Source organism: Mastomys coucha, unplaced genomic scaffold, assembly GCF_008632895.1.
Source record: "Mastomys coucha isolate ucsf_1 unplaced genomic scaffold, UCSF_Mcou_1 pScaffold23, whole genome shotgun sequence".
In the NCBI taxonomy this organism is placed as follows: Eukaryota; Metazoa; Chordata; class Mammalia; order Rodentia; family Muridae; genus Mastomys; species Mastomys coucha.
The window spans coordinates 69674412-69701677 of NW_022196906.1; the positions used below are offsets into that span (position 1 = coordinate 69674412).

A 27266-nucleotide genomic window follows, 5' to 3' on the forward strand; every position below is an offset into this window, starting at 1 on the left:
AGAGTGTCTGTGTGAGTGTGTGTGTGTGTGTGTGTGTGTGTGTGTGTGTGTGTGTGTGTGTGTGTGTGTATGTGTGTGGTGGTAGTGGTGGTGCTGTTCTGGTGTTGGAGAAACTGAATGAAGGGATTTGCACTTGCTAAGTAAACCCTCTAGCACTGTGCCAGGGCCTCCTTAAATTCCCCAAGGTGGCCTTTGATTTACTCTGTAACCTAAGCATAACATAGACTTGCCACACTTCTGCCTCAGTCTCCCAGACAGCTGGGATTACAGTCCTGCACCACAGGGCCTGGCTCTGATCTTGATGTCTTCCACATTTCATATGCAATTACTCGGAGCGTTTGATTATTCCCCTGTCCTCCAGAACTGTATCCACTGTGTTCTGATTCTCACTAGCTGAATATATATGGCTGCCTTATCTCCAGATTTCTAAGGGACATTTTCTTGGAACCAAATGTCCAGCAGCTATAGGATGCTTAGTAGAATGGCGAGTAAATATGAAGCCACGGACTTGACAGTTAAGAAAATCATTGTTTTGAAAAATCAGTGTTTTGAGCTGACTGTTGTGGGAGAGCAAGGAATGGAAGCCGAGTTGATTCATCAGTGACTTATTGCATAGGAAATACCAAGGTCTGGGAGTAAAATATTGGCTTCTTCCCTGCTGTGGCTAATACGAAGACGGATGGTAGCATTACCGAAGTCATCACAATTCCTGTGTAATGATGCTGTGCTCATTGTGGAACTCTCCAGAGCAGTGGTAGCTTGAAGAGGCTGGTCTAAGAAGAAAAGGTTGTGCTGGGGCATGGTTGAGGAGCAGAGGAAGTAAAGGTGGATGGGATTAAACTGAAGCAGAGGTACTGCGGAGCACAGAGCAAACACATGACTAAATAGGTCAGGGTAGTCTGGGAAGGCGGGGGAAGGGAGCGTGGTGATGGGGAAAACACAGCGCCACAGATCAACTACAATTCCCAGGAAGCACTGTGCGCCCGTTGACGGAAGTGAGGTGAGGCGCGAGCCGCAACCTTTGAGGGAAAGAGGAAGTGCTCGGGCGTCGCAGGGCCGGAGGCGCGGGGATAGGTAGGTAAGGGCGCGGCGCGGGAGCCTGGCGGGCCTGGGCTGCGGGAGCCACGGTGGGCGGGAGCCCGGGGCCCGTGTCGTCACAAGGCGGCGGCCGCCGGCCCGGCGGGCAGCAGGGCAAGCAGAAGGTGGTTAGTGGTGTTGCCTCTCGGTAATCTGTCTTCTCCCGGCGTCTTTTCTGCAGAAGGGGCACCATGTCCGCGGAAGTCCCAGAGGCAGCGTCGGTGGAGGAGCAAAAGGTGAGTGTGCAGGAGGACCCGGGGTGTCCTGCGGGACCACCCGGGGTGTCCTACGGGACCTGGTGTGGCGGGAACCTTGGCTGGCGGGCCCGCGGGAGCGAGGCCGGCCTGGAGCCCTCCGCCGAGAGCTCCTCCCGCAACTGGGGAGGGCCCCGGCGAGTCGAGATTAGTCGATCGTCTCCCGTGCCTCGGTGTAGCACCTAAGTGTAACAGACGGCCAGGACTCGGCCCCTTTTGGGAACCCAAGTTCTAGAGCGGGCTTTTATTTGCTCAGGACCTTTTCCCTCCGGAAGCGTTCGGACCACTTGTAAGCTTACAGGGAACTCTTAAGGTGGTGTCTGCATTCAGGCGGCGGCGACGCAGGGCTAGATTAGAGTTGTGAGTTGTGTGGCCTCGTGATCTTTTTTTTTTTTTTTTCCCTAAACCCTTTAGGCTTCAGTCTTCTTGTTGGTAAAGTCCCAGTAATAGTAGCTACTTCCCACGACGGCTGTGAGGCCCCAAACGAAAACCCAGCCCAACTTATGCTCAAAAAAAAAAAAAAAGAATGCTAGCTGGCGTGGTTTGCATGTGGCACTTGACTGAAAAATCGAAAATTGGAGCTTTAGAAAATTTCACTGCCTTAGATAAGTCTCGAAACGTGAGGATAGTTTTGTTAGCTCGTTTGTATTTCTCGGATGAAGGGAAATGTGCAAGCAGTAGTTTGAGGCCTGTGTGTTTATCTGGGGGTAGTGCCTGTCCATTCCATTGTAAGTATTAGGATGTCTTGACTTCCTGGGTACATGGGGTCAGTTAGCTAACAAAGAAAAGTAATGGAGGGTTCCCAACAATTTTTCTTAAAAAACAAAAAAAATACCAAATTGGGCCTTTAATCCCAGTACTCAGGCAGAACCAAGAGGATTTCTATGAGTTCAAGGCCAGCTGGAGCTACATAATGAAATCCTGTCCCCAAATTTATTAATTGATAATTAAGACCAAACTGTTTAAATGAAATCCTTATACTTAATGTTGCACTTTAGATTAGTGATTTTTGCTCATTCCATATGCTGTGATCATGTCAACTTATTATTTCTCTATTATTTCTTTTTTTATATATACTTTTTTTTTTTTTTTTGGTTTTTCGAGACAGGGTTTCTCTGTATAGCCCTGGCTGTCCTGGAGCTCACTCTGTAGACCAGGCTGGCCTCGAACTCAGAAATCCACCTGCCTCTGCCTCCCAAGTGCTGGGATTAAAGGTGTGCGCCACCACGCCCGGCTTATATATACTTTTTTAAAAGATTTATTCATTATATGTAAATACACTGTAGCTGTCTTCAGACACCCCAGAACAGGGCAGCAGATCTCATTATGGATGGTTGTGAGCCATCATGTGGTTGCTGGGATTTGAACTCACGATCTTCGGAAGAGCACTCTTAACCACTGAGCCATCTCTCCAGCTCCCCTATTATTTCTTCCATTGTCATAGTTCTCTTTTGCTAGTAATTGTAAATTAACTGGTGAAAAGAAGGAAAACAAGGATAATAAAAACAGTAGACAGTTATAACATTATGTCATATTATACTTTGCAAAAAGAAAGATTTATCCATTCATCCCTCCTTCCTACCTTCTTCCTTCCCTCCTTCTTTCCTTCTTTCCTTCTGCAGTTGGGGCCTCTGGGACAGCCTAGGCAAGGGCTTTATCACTGAGCTCTATTCCTGGGGCCCCTCCCCCCCATTTTCATGAGAACAGCATGAAAGAGAGATAATATGTGCGTGCACAGCAAACACTTCCTGACCACTGTCCACCCAGCCCCTCTTGTCTTTTTGAGAGGGGCTGGTGTAGCTCAGGCTACCTAGAGAGGATGGCCCTGAAACTCTTGATCCATTACCATGCTGGTCCTCACCTTCCTGTTTTCAGCCATGAAATGATTTCACTAAGTTGCCCAGGCTGGCCTTGTTCTCACTTTGTAGTCAAGCCAGGCCTTGAATTTGGGATCCTCTAGGCACAGACACCAGATGACTCAGGTTACAAGCCTGTGCTTGTGCCTGTGCCATGAGGCCCAGCTGAACAAGAATTTTTCGAAGTCCCAAAAAAATGCATATAGTTTAAGGATTACAGTCTCTCTTAGCAATAATCTTAAATATTACCTGTTCATATTGCAAACTTTTTGGTGTGTTTATAATTGCTTTGGATTTAGGAACTCAAAGGCCATGTCTATCTTGTCTTAAATACACTGAAATGAAGCTCAGTTTTAATTTGCTACATAGTAGTGTGGTGGATAATTTTCTTTCTAAACAATTTGTTGTGTGTTGGGGGGTATTTGTATAGAGATCAGAAAACAGCCTATTGGGGTCTGTTTTCTGCTTCCACCATGAGAGTTCCTGGATTGAACTTGGATTGTAAGAATTGGTGGCTAGAGTTCATACCCACTGAGTCATCTTGCTGGCCCCTGCTTAATTATTTTTTAGGAAGAGGCTCACTCAGGAGTCCTGTCTGTCCTTTAACTTGAAGTGCTCTGGCCTTAACCCCCCAAGTTCAAGGATTACAGTCTCGCTGCACCCAGCTAAAATAATTTCGGGTAATTCTTGTTAATATGTTGCTAAAGTTTGAAGTATGGATTTCTAGAGCATAAATACTTTTAACTAAAATAGCCTAATACAGGGTCGGAGAGATGGCCCAGTGGTTAAAAGTGCTGTCTGCTCTTCCAGAGGTCCCAGGTTCAATACCCACCACCCACATGGCAGCAGCTCATAACTCCAGGATCCAACACCCTCACACAGACATGATGCAGGCAAAAACAACAATGTACATAAAATAAAATTAAATAAATTATTTTTTAAAATAGCCTAGTACAATACCTAATATTAGGGATAACTTTTTTCTCTATATGCTTTTTTTTCCTCCTTGAGCATCTTTACTTTAGGTCTTTTTGCCTAGGGACTATCATTAATACCAGTAAGAGGTTGTGGGAAATGTAATGCCCCCTTTTGAATTGAAGATTGGCTGTACACTGTAAGGGCCTGTGGCGTGAACACTATCCTTAAACAGGAGGAAAATGTGCAAAGTCATTTCTGTGTTCCTGTGAGCCAAATCACCTGTTTCTTCTGTTTGGAAGAGCAGTTCCATGACCTGAAAAGTTGATTATTGTCTCTGTGCCCAGTTGACCTTTCAGTTAAAGCATAAGTATTCAGCTAAAAATACTTTTAAGGTTTTATAGTAGGTTAGCTTGTTGCCTCTAAAAGTTTAAGATACTTGGACCCTTCATGAAATAAGATGGGGTTAATGCTTCTCCCCCTTCTGAATGGTATACACTCATATTAAGAGAAGACATTCACAGACCAATGGAAAAAAATTAAAAAGCAAAAATTTAAAAAGAGAAGGAAATCAGATAGGCCCTTTTTTAATTAGGATAATAATTAAATATGTGCGAGCATAAAAGTACACAGATATCTCTCTTTAATTTGTACCAGTCTTAAACAGAAACCCAAACAAAGTCAATCTATAAATTATTCATTGTAGCTGGTATTATGCTAAAACTAAATATCTAATATATTGAGAAATGGTAGCAGCTGTAAAAGTCAACTATCCCATAGGGCATGCAATGACTAAGTTCTCCTTTAATGTAAGCTATGAGGTTGTTTAATTATTTAGAATTGAAGTTAACATTTTAAAATTAGCTCTAGCTAGCTATAGTAGTTTACCTAATATTCCCAGTAGTCAGGAGGCAGAAGCTATGTGAGTTCAGGACCAACCTGAGCTGCTTAGCCCAGTGAGCCCAAAAGCCTTAACTTTGACTCACTTTAAAAATATGAACAAAACTAAATGCTTGAATGATGTATATATGTGTGCTGCAGCTTAGGTTGTTTGTTTCTTAAGATGCCAGTAGCAAGTTTTCTAGAGATTATTCTAATTAAACTAAGTGAAGTGTCTTAGGAAAAACTAGCTGAAGTAGAGCTCTCAACTGAAATAACTGTGTTAAAAGAACACTGGGCCAGGGCGGAGAGATGGTTCAGTTAAAGATCACTGGCTGGTCTTCGAGAGCATCTGGTTTGATTCCCAGCACCCACATGGTGGCTTATAGCCATCTGTAACTGCAGATCCAGAGGATCTAGTGTCCTCTTCTGACCTCTGTGGGCACATGAGTAGTATACAGACATACATACAAAGCACACAAACTTAAAAATAATTATGGGTAGGGTGTGCTGGCACATACCTTGAATGTCTCAGTATTCTGGAGGCAGAGGCAGGTGAATCTCTGAGTTTGAGGCCACCCTGGTCTATGTTGTGAGTTTTGAAGCAGCTAGGACTATGTAGAAAGACCCTATCTCAAAAATATATATACATTTTTGGTTGTAAGCGAAGCCTTTAACAGCTGAGCAACCACATGGTGACTCACAACCAACTGTAATTGGATCCAATGCATTCTTCGGGTGTATCTGAAGACAGCTACAGTGTATTCATATAAATTCTTAATTTATATATGTATATGTATAATATATAATATAATTTTAAAAATTAAAAAACAAGCCTAGTGAATTGTGGAAGAGGAAGGGAACTGTAAAATATAATGTTTCAGTGTAAAACCTCTAGTTCTATTCTGGATGCAAGTTCTCTCAAAGGCTGCCTAGAAGTGGGTGGATCGTGCTGGGTGACCTTGGACAGTCCTGTCTGAGAGTAAATTTGTCTGCCACAGGATGAAGTCCAAGCTCACCACCAGCTTGATGTTCAACCTCCTTTCATCACCTTCTCTTGCTCTGTCTCCCTTAAGTCATCTTGCTCACATTGTTCTAATTTCTTCTTGATGCCTCCTTTACCCTTAGACAAAACCTGCTTGCGCAAGTCTTTGTGTGTCTAAATCCTGCATGTTCTTTTCTGTAATCAATTTAGAATTATGCTTGATTGCATGTGTCAAAAATAAAATTAATAGCACTTTAAACAAAATAGAAGTTAGTTATTTTTCTCTTTTGGCAAAAAATGTACAAAAGAAAGCTAGCCCAGGAGTGGGAGAATCGTCCTAAGTTTTCCATTGTTTATGTCCTTTGTTGCTGCTCCACCATTCTTAGCACCTCAGTTCTTAATGTAGTATGGCTGCTCCAGTTTCAGACATCATAAGCTCATTAAACCATATGAAAGGACGTGTGTGTGTGGGGGGGTTGGTATTCTCTCCCTCGTGGGAGGCTTTTTAAATCTTACCTCTGACACCTAGCTCTTAGTGGCTGTTTGTTGTTTGTTTTAATGTGTATGGGTGTTTTGCTTGCATATATGTATCTGTGTACATGTGTGCTGCTGGTGCTCCGGAAAGCCAGAGGAGTGTATCAGATCCCCTGTCACAGACAGTTTTGAGCCACCATGTGGGTGCTGGGAGTTGAATCCAGAACTTCTGGACCAGCCATTGCTTTTAACCACCAAGCCATTTCTCCAGTCCCATAACTGTTTCTATATATCAGTATTTGACAGTAGGTATAAATTGTTTTTTGGTTTTTTTTTTTAACCCAGAGTTTTAAAAATTGTAGTTAATCTTAGTATTTTCTGGAGCTATTTTGTTATACTTTCTGGTAGGCTAAATAGTGTTCTCTTTTTCTATTCAGACAGGCTTCTCTTTCTTTGATTTGCTCAGCAGAGTCTCTTATCCCAGACTGGCCTTAAATGCAATTTGTAGTCCAGCATGAATTTGGACTATGAGTATTCTCGTACTACACCTACCTCCTGATGGCTTTCTTCAGTTATATCACATCTATACTAGGCTTGAAACCCAGGGCCTAGTGCATGTTGGGTAGGTGCTCTGCCACTGAGTTACATCTCCAGCCCTACTGGCTTGTTAGATTTGTACTTTATAACTTATTTCCTGAACCTGTTACTTCTGCTGCACCAAATATTCTCAGGCTGATGATAAACCTACCTTTGTAGAAAAATTTGGTTTTATGGAAACAGTTGAATTCTGGAGACTTTCAGTTACTGTCATTGAGTGCCAAACATTGCCAAATAGTAAGAATTTACAGGACAAAAGTGATTTTCTAAAATTGGTAACAGTAGTTGAACCTTCCTAACAATATTTTTAAAGGTCTGTTGGCCTTTGTTAATTCTACTTATCATCAGTGCACTAGTGAGCATAGTGCCCAGCAGAGGACTTACTTGAGTGCTCAGAGTGTGCTGCTCATGCTATGGAACTTAGCCACAGGCTGAAAATGATGATGTTTTTGATAAAATTATTTTTAGCTTACTGGAATATAAAATAATCATTTAGCTTTCCCCTCCAGGACTAGAGATTGAACCCAGGGCATATCATGCACATGTGAAGCAAGCACTGTACCACCGAGCTACAAGTCCCAGACATAGTAATTTTTAAAGGTCTTTTGCTATTGTCGGTACTGATCTATTGAACCCAGAACCTTAGGAATTTTAGATTTTGCTTTGCTACTAAACTCCAGCCCTTAAATGTTTCTATGTGTGTATACCTAATACCCTAGTAACAAAAGGTTTCTAATGTATTCTAATTATAAAACTCCCAAAAACATGTGTTAATCTTAGTTCATGATTACATTTGATAAAAATTAGGTTCTGCTTTATGTGAAGACTACAGAAAGACAGTTGATGCCCTTTCCACCATCATCCACTTAGCTATATAAGAATACTTTATTTCATCATACATGCTAAAATATGAAGCCTGTTATGAGTTTTTAAATAATAAAAATTTAAAATCAGATTTGAATTTTTAAAACTTTTCCTTCCTGAGTTTGACATTCCTTTTTAAGCTTTTTAGCTTTTATTATATTTTATTAGTGAGTGAGAGAGTGATTGTGAGGTGTGTGTTTGCACCAATATATCACAGTGTAAATGTGCAGAATAGAGAAAAATTTGTGGGAGTTTGTTCTTTCTTCCTCCCATCTGGGACCCAGGGATCAAACTCAGGTCATTAGGCTTGGTGAAAAGTGACCCCTTACTTTGGGGGTTGGTTTGGTTGGTTGTTGTTTGTTTTCTTTTTTGAGACAGGGTTTCTCTGTGTATCCCTGTCTATCTTGGAACTCCATCTGTAGACTGGGCTGACCTTGAACTTAATCCACCTGCCTCTGCCTCCTGAGTGATGGGATTTTAAAGGCTTTACCAAGTCTGCCAGCTTCTTTTACTTATCAAATCCTGGCCTTGAACTCTTGATTGTCTCACCTCTACTTCGTACATCCTGTGGTTAAAGATATATGCTCAGCTTTTTTTTTTAATTGGTTATTTTATTTATTTACATTTCAAATGTTGTCCCCCTTCCTTCAAGCCCCCCTCCCCTTTGCTTCTGTGAGGGTGCTTCCCCACCCGCCCACCCCCATTCCCACCTCACCACTCTAGCTTCTCCCTTACACTGGGGTATCTACTACTGCTTGGCTCTTCCCTCTGTTGCTCTACTATAACCACCACAGCCACCACAGGACCAAGAGCTTCCCTTCCCATTGGTGACAGATAAGGGAATCCTCTGCTACATATGCAGCTGGAGCCATGGGTCCCTCCATGAGTACTCTTTGGTTGGTGGCTTAGTCCCTTGGAGCTATGGGGAGTCAGGTTAGTTGATATTGTTGTTCTTCCTGTGGGGTTGCAATCCCCTTCAGCTCCTTCAGTCTTTCCCCTAACTCTTCTACTGGGATCCCTGAATGCCCGGCTTTTAACATGGTCTCATTTTGTAGCCCTAGCTGGCCTGGAAAGTGCTAGGATGCCTAAGCTGTCCTCAGACTTGTAATCTTGCCTGGACTGCTTGGATCTTCCCTTTGTTGCTCTACTACTTTGTCTTCACTATTTTCACTTTTTATTTCCTTTTAACTAGCTTCTTTGCTTATTGTCCTTTCCCACCTGCTGCTGTGGATTAAACTCAGGTCTTCCTGCTCGCCACTTAGTCTACCACTAAGTTAAGTCTGTACATATATACAACATACACAGTCTTTGTGATAGTTCTTTTTGTTTTGAGGCAGAGTATCACTGCCCAGGCTGGCCCAGAACTCACTCACTCACTCACTCACACATAAATTCACTTACTCACTCACTCACTGGTGAGATGGCTTGGAGTGTTAGGATTCTTGCCTCCAAGCCTGACAACTTGAGTTTTGTGGAGTGAGAGAACAGACTCCTACAGGTTATCCTTGAACTTCCACACTTAGACATTGTTGTGACATGCACATGCCTCCACAATAACATATATACATAAGTGTAAAAACAGTTACTTGGACCTTTTTTATAAAATCAAGTACTTGTAAGATAAAATAAATCTAAATAAATGCTCTCTGCTTTTGGGAGGGTCTCAGTAAGTTTATCCAGGCTCACCTCCAGCCATCTCTGGCTCTGAGACCAGAATTAGATGTATCTGTGACCACACCCAACTAATGTTGTCTACCTGGTACATAAATGTTCTGGTTTCAAGCCTCTTTTCTTTCTGGCCTAACAGGTTGTTAGCTGCTCACATGGATTAATATAGGAGAGACCAGAGTTTCTAGGGTCTGCCTAAATTTAGACGGAAGTTATCCTTTGTAGCAGTAGAGTCCACAGTAGCCAGGAGAACCAGCTTCTCTGCCTCTGACACTGCTCATAGTTGAATTAGCAGAAATTATCACCGAAACCTTGCTGACATGCCAGTCATCTCCAGTGTGGAGATTCCAAGGGTTCCAGTCCTTAGATTAGTGCAGATTCTGTATAAAACAGCCCTCTTCCTCAGGGGGCTTCTAATGCTGGTTAGGTTTTCTTCAAGGACAAAATAATAGTGATTTTCTTCAAACCCTATTGTAGTGCTAGGACCTACCTTCTAGGATCAGGCACCTGTGTGCACGTTATACAGGGCACAGGCTTGTACCTTATAATTATTGGGGACCAGTAAATAGCACTTGCCATTCCATGCCCACCATGGGAACTACACAGAAAGCAAGGCCTTTGTATTTCGTTTTGTTTTGTTTTTTGAGACAAGGTTTCTTTGTGTAGCCCTAGCTGTTTTGGAACTCTTCTGTAGACCAGGCTGGCCTCCAAATGATAAATCCGTTGCTTCTGCTGGGATTAAAGGCCTATGCCACTTCCATCTACCTGGCTGGCTATGGTATTTCTAATAATACTTTTGTCTAGGATCTGTGTTACTCAATATTGATACAGTTGCACTAGCTCTTATTTGGTTAGGACTTACCAAATATGTTATCTCCCCTGTGTTATTTTCTGCCTATGTCACTTATTTTTAAATTTTACTCAGTAAGTGGCTAGTTTTATTTTGTTTTTTTTTTTTGTTTGTTTGTTTTTTTTTTTTTTTTTTTTTTAAATCCAGTTATGGATTTATATATGTTCATTTATTTGTTTATTTTGGCCCTTTGAGAAGGTTGTCCTGGAACATGCTCTGTTAACCAGGCTTGTGAACTTTCAGCAATCCTTTGGCTCTGTCTCTCAAATACTGAGATTACAGGCATGACTGTCTCTCCTAGCTTCCAGACAAATGTAAATGCACAGGCCATTTTGTGATCATTAACACTTTAGGATTTTTTTCCTTTCATCTCACCTTTACTGCTTTTTTATTGCATCATGTTTGTATTCTGTCCCTTTGTTATTGTGCGTGCGAGTGTGCATGTTGTATCTAGTCCCATTATTGTTTCATTAATGTCCCCTGTTGATTTCCTTTCTCTACTATTAAACTACCAATTTGGAAGTTTTATGCTTTATTTTGTTTAGTTAGTCCCCTTTAAAACTTCATTATATGCTGGTGGTGGTACATGCCTCTAAAGCACTTGAAAGGCAAAGGCAGGTTTATCTCTGTGAGTTCAAGGCCAGCCTGGTCTATAGGCGGAGTTTCAGGAAAAAGAAAACTTTATGCATGTTTATCAAACTATTAATTGAATGTGATCACTTTTGTATTAATTTCTTTTCTCATGGCTCTGACTCAGTAGCTGAAGAAAATAACTTAAAGCAAAGGTTTATCTTTGCTCTGAGGTTGAAGATACAGTCCAGTGTATGGGCAACACGAACCAGTGCACTTACAGCCAGGAAGCAGAGATGAATTTTGTTGTTCATCCTTCTTCCTTCCCCTTACCCCCAATATTTAGTGTAAGTATGTGTGTGTGTTATGTGCTAAGTGTACATGTGAAAGCCAGAGGAGGGCATCACATACAGCCCCTAGAACTAGAGTCTAGGACCCCAGCCCATGACAACATCTAGGTTAGATCTTGCCTCCTATCCCTCACAAACTCTTAAAGATGTGCCTGGAAGATTATGTTACTCTCAAGTTTGACAGTCAGTATACGCCATCATGACTGTTCCAAATTATAAACATTTACATTTTAAAAATACTATCCTGTAATGTGTTTTTCTCTTTTGTCTGATTTTGGTTTTACAGCACTTGGAATTGAACCTGGTCCCCTCCCCATTCTTGGCAGTGCTCCATACTAAGCTACACCCAGCCCTTTATTGTTATCTGCCCTCCCTTCTCAGATGATAAAATTGTGAGCCTAGGGCCTCTGTGCTCTCTAACATTGGCTACACTCCTGGCCCTTTATGTTTTTACCCCCTTGCAAAAGACATCCAGGGTATAATATTTAATGTATGAATATGTAACCTATTTTTGTTTGTGTTTACTTTATATTTCCTTCTCTCAAGCCTTTCCTCCCCCCTTCTTCACAGATTGTTTTCATTCTTAGCTACAATAAGTGTTCGGGAATATCTTTCATGTATAAGAACCTGTAATCTTAGCAAATTCTGTGTCCTCTAACATGATTTAGCATAACTACGAGTATAAATTATCACTTGATTTTTAGACAAGAACAAAAGCTACATGTTTCAAACAGAAAGGAAATGTTTTGAGGTGCTAGGTTACAAATTCTTGAAGGGGTTGGAAGAACAGAAGGGGGGAAAATAAATGTTTTTAGAGGCAGGGGAGATTGAAGAATGTCTCTGACTATAGGAATGAGTCCTGTGTGGAGCCTGCCATCTTCTATCCAAATGCCGTGTGGCTGCTGCAGGAGCTATGAATGTTTGTGGATACCCCACTGTAGGAACTCACAGGGGCCTGCTGCTTTGTAACAGCATGATCAAGAGAAGAATGAATGGTTCTTTTCTTCCACACTTGTTCATCTGCTGTGGCTACCATTGGCTACCTAATAGTAATGCAGTTTGAGAAATGTAGTTTTAGCCTTCTGTTTATACTGTTTGGGGAATCATGTTGGGAATAGTCAGAACGGCTGAATGCCAGCACCACAGTGTCCCCACCCCTGTGTTTATGTCTCCATAAACAAATCTATAGCTGTGTTAAATGTTAATGAATGTCCAGCAATTTGGACTTACTTAATGGAAGGTCCTGCATCTACACTAGGTTAAGAACATTTTTGTAGCCAGGCGGTGGTGGCACATGCCTTTAATCCCAGCACTTGGGAGGCAGAGGCAGGCGGATTTCTGAATTCAAGGCCTGGTCTACAGAGTGAGTTCCAGGACAGCCAGGGCAACACAGAGAAACCCTGTTTCGAAAAAAAAAAAAAAAAGAACATTTTTGTATAGTTCATGAGAAATATTGTGGAAGTCTTGATAATGCTTAACTACATTTTAAAGTGTAGCTTAAACCAGTCTTTTCCTATCTTTCTTTCTCCTGTTGAATACAAAACAAAGTTTGAATTCATCTAAAATTGTACTAGCAGGACTTATTAACAATGTTGTATATTGGCAAGAAAGTTCAAGAATTGGAGTCCCTTTCTTCTTCCTCCATCCTTCACACCCTCTCTTACCTCTCTCCTCTCACTATCCTCTCCTTGATTTGAGATGTGATTTCGTTAGTCTCAAATTCTCTTAGCCTCGTAGGTTCAAGTAGGTATTGTAAGAAGTGTGTTTTGTTTTTTTCATGAGAAAGTTCCTCTCTGTGTACATGTAGCTTCTGGAACTCACTATGTAGATCAACCTGGCCTCTTTTTTTTTTTCCTTGTATGAGCATGAATGGAGTACATGTGTGCTACAGCATACTTGTGAAGGTCAGGAGACTAAGTTCTCTCCATTTACCATCAGAGTCAGAGATGAAACTCAGGTTGTCCAATTTATGTAGCAAGCTCCTTTATCCAATCTGGCCAAAAGGTTTGAAAGTTCTGGGAGTAAAGGCCAGCAGTTGACTGTGGCTCCTTTTCAATAGCTTTATCTAAAATGGGCAAACTGGACAGGGAAACCCAAGAATAGGGTCTTTAATCTAGTTTTGCTTTGAAACTGCAGCTCTGAGAATGCCAGTGGGTTGCAGTAGATTTGTGTAGTGAAGGCTGAACCTGCCACTAGATGTCGCTAAGGTTCCAGCACCTTATTTTTGCATTGGTGTCTCCAGCTTTACATAAGTAGGATATTTCATATCCTACTTGGCTACGTTCTAATCTTCTTAAGACAAAAATCATGTATAAAAATCAGTTTTGAAAAACTCCTTAAAGATCTTCCCCAGCATTTAGGAGGCAGAGGCAGGTGGATTTCTGTGAGTTCAAGGCCAGGTTGGTCTTCATAGTGAGTTCCAGGTTAGCCAAAACGATACAGGGAAACCCTGACTCAAAGACAAACCACAACAAAACCAAAAATTTCCTTGAAGAATGGTACTGCAGTTATTTTTTGGTGTAGACTTGAGCATGTGACTATGATTGAGTACCAGCTGAGGTAGTGGGCTTGTGAAGGTTTAGCTTTTAACTGTGAGAATAATAAGCAGCATATTGACGTGCTCACACACTGAACAGTATCCAGGATTTATATTGTATACCTCACATTTAAACTTCTGGACATACCATTCTTGAATGTAAGGGCTGGAAAAATCATTATTTATTTAAAGTCTTACTGTGCTGAATACACAGGTAAATTTTGTATGGTGTATATGTGTGAATCGCCACAGTAAGAGACTGGAAGATGAGCTGTAGCCTAGAAAGGGAAAATAGGACATCTGAAGCAGAAAATGGTAGGGATATGGAAAGGGATTAGCATCTTTTCCTACAAAATCCTCTAAGACAAAGTAGGATTTAAGAGAGTTGTTGAGGGTCAAGGATTGATAATACATAGAGTGAATAGAATATATATAAATGTAATTTTGAGGAAAGTCTACAGAAAGACATGAGGTTAAAAAATTTCTAGATGAACTATTTACTTGTTATATAAGAGCAGTTGGTTTGACATTTATAGATTTAACATTTCTATTTTACTATTTTACTTCATAAATAACCTTAAAGACTCAAAATGTGCCAAAGTGTGATTTTGCCAGTTCAGGGAAATGAGTCCAATAGCTAAAAGTATCCTTGCCAGCTGTCTAGCCTCCCATCACAGGAGACCTGTGATTTTTGATTCATTGTTCTTGTCATGATATGATAAATTCTTTCCTGTAAAATAGCATTTTGAAGAATATACACTCAAACAAGATAGGTATTTGAGAAAATATTTTTAAGATAGTAAGAAGACCAGTGGTATAAATAAGTGATGAAACATTTAACTACCATACATGAGCCCCCAAGTTTAATCCTAAGCACTGGGATGGAGGGGGTGAATTTAATAACAATCTTTTCAGAAAACAGGCTCCAAAACCTTAAAAGTATGTAATCTTTCTGACATGAACAGAATTTCCCCCTTTTGTTGGTGGGAAACAGGAACTTTCTCACTCAAGGCCAGCCTTGAACTTGCTATAGTCTTCCTGCCTCAGATTCCTGGGTGCTATAATTACAGGGATGAGTTCTCATACACAGCCAGATGTGAAGATTGATGAAATAAATACCATTATAGATATCAAGATCTTCTGAATTGATTTACTTAGAGAAAATATGCTAGTATTTGGACTGTTGTTAATGTCTAGTAAAGAATCTAAGGAGTTTAAAATCATGTGATTTTTAAATAAGGAAATCAAAAAGATCTTTTAGATTTTTGATAGTATTAGGAAAATTCTCTAAATATAGACAAAGAGCTGAAGAGTTCCATAGAAGGTGACTAATTATGAATGTATTATACATGACTGGAAAGTAACTGCAAGCAAGACTTGAGAGCTGAGCTATCTCGGTATTTTTATCCAGTGTGTGGGGTGTTATACATGCATCACAGCTATAATAGAGCTATCACATGGGACATTCGAGAAAAAAGATAGAGGCGTTTGAAAGGTTCCTGGGCTTGATTTCTTTGAGGCTGTTTTGCTTGGCGTTCAACAACGAAATCCAGAGACTAGTAATAAAAGGTGAATTATTTTCAAAAATTCAGTTGTAACAGAGATAATTTACTTGAAATTGTTTCAGGAAATGGAAGATAAAGTAACTAGTCCAGAGAAAGCTGAAGAAGCAAAATTAAAAGCAAGGTATCCTCATTTGGGACAAAAGCCTGGAGGTTCTGATTTTTTAAGGAAAAGATTGCAGAAAGGGGTAAGTAGCTTGAGTGTCATCTTCATGCGTTTTCCCTGGGAGCTCAGTGTGCTGACAAACTGAGTTGAATATCTGTGTCTTTATTCCTGTATTTCCAGGTGCATGTATCTCTGTCAATATTTTACATGGTTCATGTATGAAATGAATATGTATGAAAAGAGGCAATTGTAATGTTTTAAACTAAATTATAAAATATTTTAATTATGTACCATAGTACGGATGAAAATATCAAAGAATTCTTTCTTTGTAAAAATGTAAATGTAGATGTAACTCAACCCTACCCTGTATTTTCTGTGTGGCCCCTTTTCCCTCTTCTGCTCAAAAAGAACCACTCTCCAGAAATGGGTATTTACCCTACCACCCTTATTAAAACCTGCCTGTTTGAAAGCAAGTCTAATAGAACATTCAGAGACTTATGATCCTTTGTATTTGGATGAAATGATCATTTGTAAAATCATTTAATTTGCTTCACAGTTCCTTTAATCCAATTTATACATAATTTTAGTAGTTCAAATTACTGAAAACATTTTTCCCAGAGTCTTGTCCGACTTTATGAGGTAGAAGTCATTATATCTTAGCATAGGAATAGTAGTGCTACTTGTTTTTTAAATATCCTCTCCTTTTACTTGAAAAATTTAGAAAATTAGGATTAAAGCATGTTTGAGTTCTTTCTCATATCAGGATCAGAGAATGATTGAGTATATGTGAAAGAGAATTACGTACTATATAAGATGCTAGATTATGTTTCTCTTTAAGTAAATACCTTAAGTGTATTGGTATTTGCTATTTATATTAAAAAAACAAGTCTGTGGGTATACACAATAATTACATATGTACTCCAAAACAGTGCAACAGTGATTTTTTTTAAAGGTATCAACAAATAACATGGTTTAGTTTAAACATTAAAAGATGAAAGACATATCTTTCAAATAATAAAATAAAGAAAATAATATTAAATATAGAAAATTTCAGAATTTCTGTACTCTTAGACAGATTCTTGTAGGGAAATTATTCCAAAACTCAAGGACCTTAAAAACATTAGCATATTTCTAAGTAATGAAATTTAATAGGAACTATAACTGTTAGAACAGAAAGTGTTTACTTCCAAGGTAGAAATTAGTAAAATTTAAATTTCATCTTACTAAATTCAACCAAAGTGAGAAAATATTTAGAATAATTCCTATTGGTAAGCATGAAATTGAGTGTAACTAATGTATTACTTTTTTGTGTAAACATTAAAATCATTACTCTTAATTTTGAAAGGTTCATGATTCATGGAAGTATATTATTTGACTAATTTCTTATAAATTAATGTAAGCTATAATTCAGTATAAGGGATGAAAAAATTTTCAGATTTGAAGGGTTTTTTTTTTTCTCTCTCTTAAAGCTTTTACTATAATTAGAAGCAACATTAATGTTCGGCATCAGAGAAATAGTTAATGTTACAATGAGTCCACAAGTAAAATAATATGTGGTTATTTAAAATCATGATTTCAAGTATCATGTAAGCAAGAAACATCAAGGTGAGAACTCCATTCATTAGGAATGTGCATATACTGTTTACTTACACAACCTTTAGGTATATTTTCAGCTGTGACATAATCATGTAAGATCCTGAGCATCAGATTCCTGTTTGCACTTGACTCATTATTAGTATTTAGGAGATGGTTTCTTCACAGCAGAAATAATGTATCTTAAAGTTGGTATCATATGTGAAGATAGTTGGAAATGAAGCAAATGACACTTGAATCAAATAATTATATAAAATTTGCAGTGTCAATGTTTGAATAATTCTGTAATTTCCTAAACTATCAGTGAATAAGCTTTTATTGTTACTCTAAAAATTTTTTAAAGTCTAAATCACAAGGTTCTAGCTTTCAATTTTTCTTTATCATTATAGTTAACAAGCTAAGAAACATAGTTTCTGCGTTGTTTGGGAGGATTGAATTATATTCAGTTACTATATTAGGTGATTTTCTATATTGTATCCATTGCTAATATAAAATTAATGTTATAATATTCTCATTGGGCTTTTAACAATAAGACCATATGCATGGTGAGTTTATAGCCCATCAGAGTCAAAAAGGATTTGAACAGTCTAGCCTGTGAATTTCAGTATTTGTGGTTTGTAAAGTACCCAGTTCTAATAAACATGACTTTAGAGTTTGTCATGTTAGGTGACTACATATATAAAATCAGTGCTGCTCAGTTAATGGGAAGTTGGGTGGGGCGCTTATGTAATGCCAGCACTTAGGGGAGAACGAAGGAGGATCAGGAATTCAGTCACCCCTGCTACATAGCAAGTTAGAGTTTGAAGCTAGCTTGGGCTTTATAAGACATTGTCTCAAATAAATGAGTAAATAAATACATGTGAAGAGTGATTTTTTAAGATTGCCTCCTATATGATCTAATGTAAGTAAAGTATTTATTATTAGGTTTTTACAGGTTTGTTTTGCTTGAGAAAGGATCTCATTATAGCTCACACTTGCCTGGAGCTTACTATGTAGCCCAAGCTGGCTTTAAACTTGTACTGATATTCCTGCTATATACAGAGACTCCAAATGTGAGGATTATCGGGAGTAATTAGTATACATGGCTACTTTTAGATTTTTTTTTTTTTTTGTAAACTCAAGAAGTTTAGAAATTGTTAGACAGCTGATAGCACTGCTATACTGTGTCCATTGGCCCCTAAGCTGAGAAACATCAGTCTCCTTCCTCACACCTCCTGTCAGTGTCTGTTCTGCTGATTGCCGTTTAAACTCTAGCCACAGTAAAATTTAAATTATTTTTCTCCTCAGCAAGTCTCAGTATGCAATTAAATGAGATCATTTTATAATTAACTTTTTCTTAGTATAAAATAGCTTCTAGTTAGAAACTGAGTTTATTAAATTGGAGGAAATTGCAGTGCTTAAGCCTGCAAGATGACAGGGTAAAGGCTCTTGCTTCTAAGCTTGACAACCTTAGTTCAGTCTCCAGGACTCATGAGGTGGAAGGAGCAAACCAACTTCTGAAAGTTGCCTTCTGACCTCCACACATGCTCTCTGTCATACATACCCACTAAATTAGGAGATATAATTATATCTGTTTATATGTGTATGTATATATACATACATGTTGTATATTTATAATATGTGTGTGTATATACATACACACATATTACCAATCTTTTTTTAAATTTGCACTGTTAAATTTCTTTCTTTCTATATACATTAAGCAACACAAGTAAGAAATTTGTCAGGTTGCTTTGTTGTGCAGATGTCAACCAGTAAAAAGAAGTAGACATTTTAAGATGGGGAGGGTCTTGTGTCAGTCCTGAATGTCTCCACTTCCTGAGTGTTGGGACTCCAGGTATGCCACACGTACCCAGATAGAAGCAGCTTCTTGATTCTGGGAGCATCAAAATCCCCATTTTAAAGAATCAGTCAGAAATGATGCTGCAGCAACCTCTGAAGTACCTGGCCCACATTTCATTGTTACTACTTCATATGAAGCTTGTACAGTGCTATCTGAAAGTAGTTTCTAATCATAGACCCATTGGTCTAGGGAGGGCTCACTGGCTGGCTTATCAAAGAATAATTAGGAGGAGCCAGCCAGTAAGCCATTCCTAGACCATCCAGAGCACTAAGCTGAGTCCCAGCTGCTTCATTTTACCACATTAGGGGTCTCCAAAATCTGAGAAATTTTTTCTGGTCATTATTCATCTGTGCTATCATTTCATCACTGCATTATTTCCTTTTGCCAAACCCAGACTTTAGTGACCACAGCATCTGGTTTTAAAAATTGTTATGACAGTTGACTTGATCATTTTTATCTCTTGCTAGCTCTTGATACATTAGCTTACATGCAGTAGGCATTCAGTAAAAGTCAGCTAAACATGATAGATGTAAGGCATAACTCAAGCAAATTCATCTGGCTTTGCTTGTAGACTATCTTGAGGTTGCTCTTAAATTGTCACCATGGGGTATGTATTTATATATTTATTTATGTATATGTATGTATATATTTATTTATTTACTGTATATTAGTGTTCTGCCTGCATATATACCTATATGAGGGTGTTGGATCCCCTGGAACAGGAGTTATAGACAGTTTTGAGCTGCCGTGTGGGTGCTGGGAATTGAACCCAGGTCCTTTGTAAGAGTCACAGCCATTTCTCCAGCACCACAGTATTATCATAGTGTTAGAGGGTTATCCCTTTAACCAAAATCAGTGTAATGGTAATAAAGTATTTTTAAACTCTAATTTGATTTTTTTGTTTTTGTTTTCAGCAAAAGTATTTTGATTCTGGGGACTACAACATGGCAAAAGCAAAGATGAAGAATAAGCAGCTTCCTGCTGCAGCCCCGGATAAGACAGAGGTCACTGGTGACCACATTCCCACTCCACAGGACCTCCCTCAGCGAAAACCATCCCTGGTTGCTAGCAAGCTGGCTGGCTGATTAAAAAAGCTGAACTGCATGAGTCTTCTAATGTCCTTTATTTCTCCTTACTACCTTACTGACCCACTTGTGTTCCTTTCACTCACTCTGTTTGCGACTGACAGCTTTGCAGGTAGTGGTAGTGTGTGTTCCTGTTGTAAGGGAGCATACATGTGTAGAGGTTTTGGTTAGTTTCACAGTGCACTGATGCAAAGGACATGTAACAGCAACATAAGTAAATGACGTGACAATAATTGTACATATTACCTAGCTGGTGTAGGCTGGCTCCAACAAGTAGCAGGGGTTACAGCTTTAATGCGCTGGCTTTCTTTCCTTCCTCATAGTTACAGCTTTGTATGTTACTCCTATTTAATAGAACCTCTGTTGTATTGATTTCTTCTGTATCTTCCTTTTGAACTTTGTAAGACAGAAGTTTAAGACCACAAGTTGGAAGACAAGTCACATAATCCAAACACAAGTTAATGGGCTGCAAAAGATTTGAGTAACTGCTTGGACTTGACGGCCTTAAACCTGCTGTTCCAGCTTTACCAAGAGCATCTTACCTGGGCGATATTTGCCCGTTCTGGTGTGACTTGTGTGACTCCAGTGCTTACCAGCTGTCACTGAAGCTAGTGCTCTTCCTCGTTCTGCAGTGTGTGGGGACAGCTTTCTTTGTTGAAGACGTGAATGGGTGTGCATGTGCACTGACTATTGCATTCACTTTTGTGCCATTTTTGTAAATATAATAGTTTTGCACAACCTTTTACAAATGTCTGTATTAATTTCACCATATTAGAAAGTAGACAGTGTGCCAACCAGAAGCACAAGAATTCCTACACAAATCTGCCTGCCATTACTGCTTTTACATAAGAATAGTTTACAATCTTGAGCTTATTAGAATACCAAACTGAAATATACTCAACCTGCTACAGAGTTAAGCTTTTTCACTTGTTACTAATGTTCATGACTTTCAGTGGCCTTGTACAAATATGATATGTTGCTTAGGCATATCTTTTGTTCTATGCAGAACATTTCATTTTGACTTACAAAAAATTTACAATTCATATAATTTATATAAACTTTGTTTCCTTCCACACTCAGCTTCGGGGATGCTAAAGTATACCACTTGCATTATCTGTCTTCTGTTGTCTTCTCAGCCCACCTCTCCTCCTACTTTGCTTCTGTGACTCGTATTGGGTTATCTCATTTATATAAAAGCGTATGTGTCTATCTTTACTTTTTAAACTTGCTTAAATAAAAGAACTTTTGTGAGGGTTTTTTGTTATGCTGAGAATTAAACCACTGTCTCACATGTGCTTAGCAAGCACAGTACCACAGAACTACACTGTTATTCCTAAGGGAACTTTATAATGAAGCAAGGAGTTGAAAAGATTTATCTAGAATAAGCTGAATTCTGTTAAATAATTTTAAATAATTAGCATGAACTAAGAGAATAGGGCTAATAATTACAATGGTTTATGTGATAGGTAAAACATTCATTAAAACATTTAGGTATCTCCTATACGTGTCATTTTAATAAAATATCAATTTAGTTTTACTTGTGGTTTATGTGTTAGTGGAAACATTAGCAGACTTTATTTGGACACATTAATCATTAGAGCCCCCCAGGATATCAGGCTATAGCATATTGAACAGCAGCAGCCTGAGCTGACACAGTTAGTTTTTCCTCATCGTCTTAGGCTAGGCTGAGGCCTACTCTCCTACGGAACCCAGGCATCATTTGTATTATGACTACATTTGTGCACCTGCTTTCCTATAGCTCCACACTAGTGATTGGTCCTGCTCCACTCAACGTGAGGCAGAAAAGCAACATGCCTTACACTCCACATTGTTAATTTTAGAGCTTAATTCTATGTAAATATATTTGTAATAAGCAAAGGAATTATTCCATAATGTATGCAATTCATCATAAGATTGCTAGATAGTCTCCCCCCACCCCCGCCCTGTGGATATTTGCAAGCCCATCCCCATTAAGTTGAGATGAATGAATCTGAGGCAAGAGTGATCATGCTCTTCCTGAACACCAGACTTAGTCTGACAAGTGAGTCACACCCGCTTGCGTTTTGATTTGTAAAATAGGACACTGATGTTTAACCTACCTCAAGACTTGAGGATCTGTGAAATAATACTAAGTGCCCCAAATATTACTATCTTAAAAGTCAATTTCCTCACTAAACCAACCTGCCTTCTATAAAGTAGCAGTGCTTAAAATCTCAGGATTTTCCACAAGGAAAGACCTGTTAAGGATTGGTTCGTATCACTGCATGGCTTCCATTGGTGCTTGAGAGAGGAGAGGTTTTACATTTTCCTAGTTTTTGTTCTACTTCAAAGCTCAGTTGTACATACTTTTACAGGCTCTTTGGTCATGATTTAGTGAAGATTTTGATGAAATGAGCTTAATCTCTGTGTCAATGCTGTGTCTGAGGAATGGCTAATTTTAAAGTTTGAGTAAATTTAGGTTGATGAAAATACTAAAGGCAAACTGGCTGAAACCTAAATGTGTTTTGTTCAGTAGCTCATACAAGAAACATCTTGAAGGCTACATCTGACTGACAGTTGTACCTCGTGTCTAGTTGGAATAGCATTTGGATGGATTGGAGGGGACATGTTTGCAGTTCTACAGGTTGTTAGAATCTTGCACTGCTGGTCTGGAGATACGTCTAAACGATTCAAGGCAGTCATGACAAGGCCTCTATTTGTTACTTCCACAGTTAGAATTAATTGTTCTTTTTACATGATGTTACCAAAGTATACCTCTAAGTATGTATTGGTGGTAGTCATTACTAAGTCAGATTTGTATTCTTGATCTGAATATCACAAGTCTTATCAAAGCTGAATTGTCAACCCAAACTGTAAACTTAGTGTTTGATGATCAGAAGCAGGTAGCCTATGGGAAGAGCTGTTCTGAGTGGTTGGTTACCAAGGCCCTGTCTGTGATAGCCTCATCACATCACCCAACCATCAGACTCATTACTTTTTCGTAGCCCAATTCCCTCACCATGTCCACCCCTGAAGCCCACTGTAAGCACTTCACTTAGATTTTCTAAAGCACCGTCTTGATCTCATTTGGCGTGGACTGCCAGTCTTAAGCCAAGACTCTTTCTCCAACTTGTCACTGCTACTTTTGGAAACTGGGATCACAACCTCTGGGTGTCTCATGCTAGTTCCAGCCTTCAAAAGAGATAGACCTTGGGTTTCATCCTATAAATGACTGGTGGTGGTGACACTCATAAATGTATGTTTGTATGATATTTATCCAACTAAATAGCAGTAGAAATAGAGATCTAACTCCTTTTAGTATTGTGGCCTCAAATCTGTCAATGCATCTCCACTATTTGATATGCAATAGGACACTGCCTGTATGCAGAGGGCCAACATAAATGCCTTTTCTTGTTAAAGATGTCTGTAGAGTTGGCAGTTAACGCTGAAGTTTGTCAAATAGCTCGTCCAAACTTACACTTGTAAAATACACCCAAAATAAATGGATCTACCTAATTTTTATTGATTTTAATATGCAGTTTTTGTCTTATTTGTTAATGTTTTCCAGTATGTTTTCTGAAGTTAAGCCACTATGAAGAAATGATTTGTAATCTTGAATTTTGTTTTAATTTAAATGTGTTAATGAAACCCTGCTGTTGATTCTTCTTGTGTATAAATGTTCCGGTACAGTTAATATTGAATACAGAAAGGTGGATGAGACAGAAATAAAGTTTTGGGAAGTCTACAGGGCTGAGGATATACCTTAGTTGATAGAAGGCTTGCCTAACATGCATAGAACCTTGGGTTCAGTTCCTGTTTGTGAATGTGGTGTCCATGTCTATAACTTCATCTGGAGGCAGTAAGGAGGATCAGGAGTTCAAGGTTATCCCTGGACATAAAGAGCCACAGCCTCATAAGGCCATCTAGGCAAAGCTCTAGGAAGTCTGTAGAAATGAGTTCTTCAATGTAGAATGATGAGTGGTAGAACAGGAGTTTTCAGGTGGCTGTGAAAGTGGGTGGAAAGAAGGAAAAGTGTATTTTGAGTGAAGGAAACTTCATTCTCACAAAGGCAAGGACTTGGATGGCAAGCCTGGTAAGGATGGTTGGTTGAAAACAGCAGACAAGCAGTTACTTTTAAATTTGGCCCTCTACACTCATTGTAAATACCAGCATGGTTCCACCAACTTAGGTTTTCAAGAACCCTAAAGTAATCCTCATTTTTTCCCTTGCGGGGAGGTAGTGACCAATACCCAAAACTCTAATGCCTTTTTATTGTTTGAAGCAGGCTTTCTAGCCCAGGCTGGCTTCAGAATTAACACTAGACCAAGTTGCATTCAGACATAAGGCAACCCTCCTGCTCAGCCTTCTGAATGTTGGGATTATAGGCGTGAGCCAGAATGTTTGAGATCACTACTGTAGCCACCAACTATTGCCGTCCTACCCTGACGCCCTTCCACATCCATTACTACGGAAGCCTCAGTGGTTTTCTTCCACGGGGATCTTAGGTTGCCGTGACTATTCTTCAGTCTTGGGCTCAGGTAATAAATACACTTCAGGATCCTGAGTAGTTGAATGACTCCACCGTACCTAGTAACACTCATTTTTAAATTGTGAGTCTCATATTACCTTTAGAGTTTGGGTGTGAAATGTTACAGAATGCAGTGCTCAGAGGAGGAGCTTGTGATCCTGAGCTCTTACCTAGTAGATTAATCCCTGATAGATTTTTAATCCAGTTGACTGTTGGGAGGAGATGGAAATGAAGGTAAATCATTATGGAAGTAGTGGATTGCTAAGGACATGTTTTGGGAGACTAATCTGGTTTTGAGTCTTTTTCTGTCTGCTATGAAGTGGGTCACTGCACATAAACAAGTGTTGCAAGATATTTGATCACACTGTGAACCTCCGAGATCATGTATTGGGAAAAGAGAAATCTCTAGTTGTGTGGCTCGGCCCTTGCACACACCTTTAATCCAAAAGTGTTGATCACACTGTGAAATTGTGTACTGGAAAAACCTGTTTCTGGTTGTGGTGTGGTTCAGCCCTAGCACACATCTTTAGTCAGCTCTCCGTTTATTATAAAAAAGACTGAATAAAGTCAATCATAGATCAAGAGGTGGGTTAAGCAACCACTTGACAGGGAGTGAACATATTAAAATACAGAGAATGAGAGGGAGTCAGGAGGTTGATAAGACACACAGAAAGTAGAAAGGGACATTCAGTTGGAAGGGTTTTTAAGGCAGTGGAGGGGAACTAGCTTTTTCCTTCTGGGACATGACTTAAGGAAGGTCAACCAGGTGCTTTCTCTGCCTCTCAAGGTAGGTAGGCTTTCACCCCAGGTCCTGAGTCTTCATTTGGTAAAACCAAATTATTGGATTTTGTTTTTAAAAAGCGTTTTGGCTTCTTAGTTTGTCCACAGAGTGATTTTTCTGTGGGGTCCTGCCATAAGTTGGAGCACCATTGTCTTCTTCCTCCACCACCACTTTCTCCTCCTCCTCCCCTCCTCCTCCTCCTCCTCCTCCTTCTCCTCCTCCCCCCTCCTCTTCCTCTTCCTCCTCCTCCTCCTCCACCATCACCACCATCACTACCACCACCACCACCACCACCATCAACTGGATCTTACTCAGTAATTCAAATTTGAGATCCTCTTGTCTCAGTTTTGTAAGTCCTGAGATTGCCAGCGGTGGTAGTACACACCTGTAATCCCAGCCCTCAAGAGGCAGAGGCAAATGATAGCCCCCAAGTTTGATGTAAACCAGGCCTACATAGTGAGACCTTTCCCTCAAAATTAATTAATTCAATTAATTTTAAGAAATCTAGGAGCAGCAAGATAGCTCAGCAAGTAAAGGTGCTTGTCCTGTAAGTTTGCCAACCAGAGTCTCACCTCCAGGACCACATCAAAATAGATGGATAGAACCGACTCCATAAAATTGTTCTCCAACCTCTGCATGTGGACCACAGTAACCCCCCCCCAACACTAGTGGTAATAAATTATACAAACAAAATAACTGCTGAAACTGCAGTTGTGCACATTCATGTCTGGCACATTACCACTGCTTTTGATTCTTCTACAAATTGGTATGATTAGGGATGGAATTTCACCCCTTTTTGCATAATCAGTTTCATTTACTGTGGATAGTATTTCTTGATTCTCTACTGTGTATAGTAATAAGATTAATATTTTTGAGACAGTCTCATGTAACCCAAAGCTTATCATGAACTTGCTATGTAGCCTAGAATGACTGTGAAGTGTGTGTGTGTGTGTGTGTGTGTGTGTGTGTGTGTGTGTGTATGTGCATACAGAGACCAAAAGTCTATCGCTTGTTACATTTTTTGAGAGTCTCTGGACCTGGAGTTTATCAACTGGCTCAACTGGGTAGCCATGAGCTCCCAGGATCTGTGTATCTTTGTCAGTCCCTCCCCTTCCCAGCACAAGGACAAAAAACACATCCCACCACACCTGGCTTTTTATGTGTGCTCTTGATCCAAACTTAGTTCTCCATGCTTGTGTAGCAGGTACTTTATGTCTCAGCCGTCTTCCTGACTCTCTCTAAACAGAATTCTGATGCTTCCTGCCTTCTTCTCCCAAGTACTGGTATTAGAGGTATGTATTATCACACCTGATTGTGTGGTGCTAAGGATCATACTCAAGACTTTGTGCATGCTATGGAAACATTTACCTGCCTAGCTCCATCCCCAGTTCTGTTTGCTTACTTATGAAACAGGGTTTTGTTATACAGTCCAGGCTGACCTACAACTCATTATGTAGCTCAGGCTGGTTTCAAAACTTGTAGCAACCCCCCTGCCTTAGCTTCCTCTTGGCTGAGATTATAGGCAAAAGCCACATACCTGGCTCACAATCAACATCTTTATTTTCCCCTCTGACTCTCTTCTCTGTTTTTGACACCTGTTTTTATAGTTCCATTATCACACACACATTATAGTCTGTAATGACTGACAGTTTCTCTAACTCTGAAGACTAATATGATTCACTGCAGATCACAAACTACATCTCCTTGTGAGCCTTTTTATTTTTATTTTATTTTATTTTTTCAGACAGGATTTCTCTGGGTAGTCCCGGTTAGCCTGTGATTTGCTCTGTAGACCAGGCTGGCCTTGAACTTATAGAGAACCCTCTGCCTCTGCCTCTGCCTCTCTACCTCTGCCTCTCTGCCTCTGCCTCTCTGCCTCTGCCTCTCTGCCTCTGCCTCTCTGCCTCTGCCTCT

At 39.6% G+C, this 27266-nt stretch overlaps 1 protein-coding gene across 3 annotated transcripts; it reads left to right on the forward strand.

Moving 5' to 3' along the window:
- Nucleotides 1–775: 775 nt before the first annotated feature.
- Arpp19 (cAMP regulated phosphoprotein 19) lies at nucleotides 776–21563 on the forward strand. 3 transcript variants are annotated; one of them, XM_031343699.1, is made up of 4 exons: nucleotides 776–1074; nucleotides 1259–1313; nucleotides 15503–15625; nucleotides 19894–21563. In XM_031343699.1, the coding sequence occupies exons 1-4, from the start codon at nucleotides 929–931 to the stop codon at nucleotides 20062–20064; spliced, it is 495 nt and encodes a 164-aa protein (XP_031199559.1). In that variant the 5' UTR covers nucleotides 776–928; the 3' UTR covers nucleotides 20065–21563. The 3 variants fall into 3 exon arrangements, with proteins under 3 accessions (XP_031199559.1, XP_031199560.1, XP_031199561.1); XM_031343700.1 differs by having other exon boundaries at nucleotides 974–1078; XM_031343701.1 differs by lacking the exons at nucleotides 776–1074; nucleotides 1259–1313 and adding an exon at nucleotides 1581–1691.
- The last annotated feature ends 5703 nt before the right edge of the window (nucleotides 21564–27266 follow it).

What these genes read in the sequence shown, in the direction of transcription:
- Arpp19 (XM_031343699.1), top strand. Translation starts at nt 929, where the DNA reads ATGGGGAAAACACAGCGCCACAGATCAACTACAATTCCCAGGAAGCAC. An exon ending in GGCCGGAGGCGCGGGGATAG is followed by an intron (nt 1,075 to 1,258) that starts GTAGGTAAGGGC and finishes TCTTTTCTGCAG; the next exon opens with AAGGGGCACCATGTCCGCGG. An exon ending in CGTCGGTGGAGGAGCAAAAG is followed by an intron (nt 1,314 to 15,502) that starts GTGAGTGTGCAG and finishes AAATTGTTTCAG; the next exon opens with GAAATGGAAGATAAAGTAAC.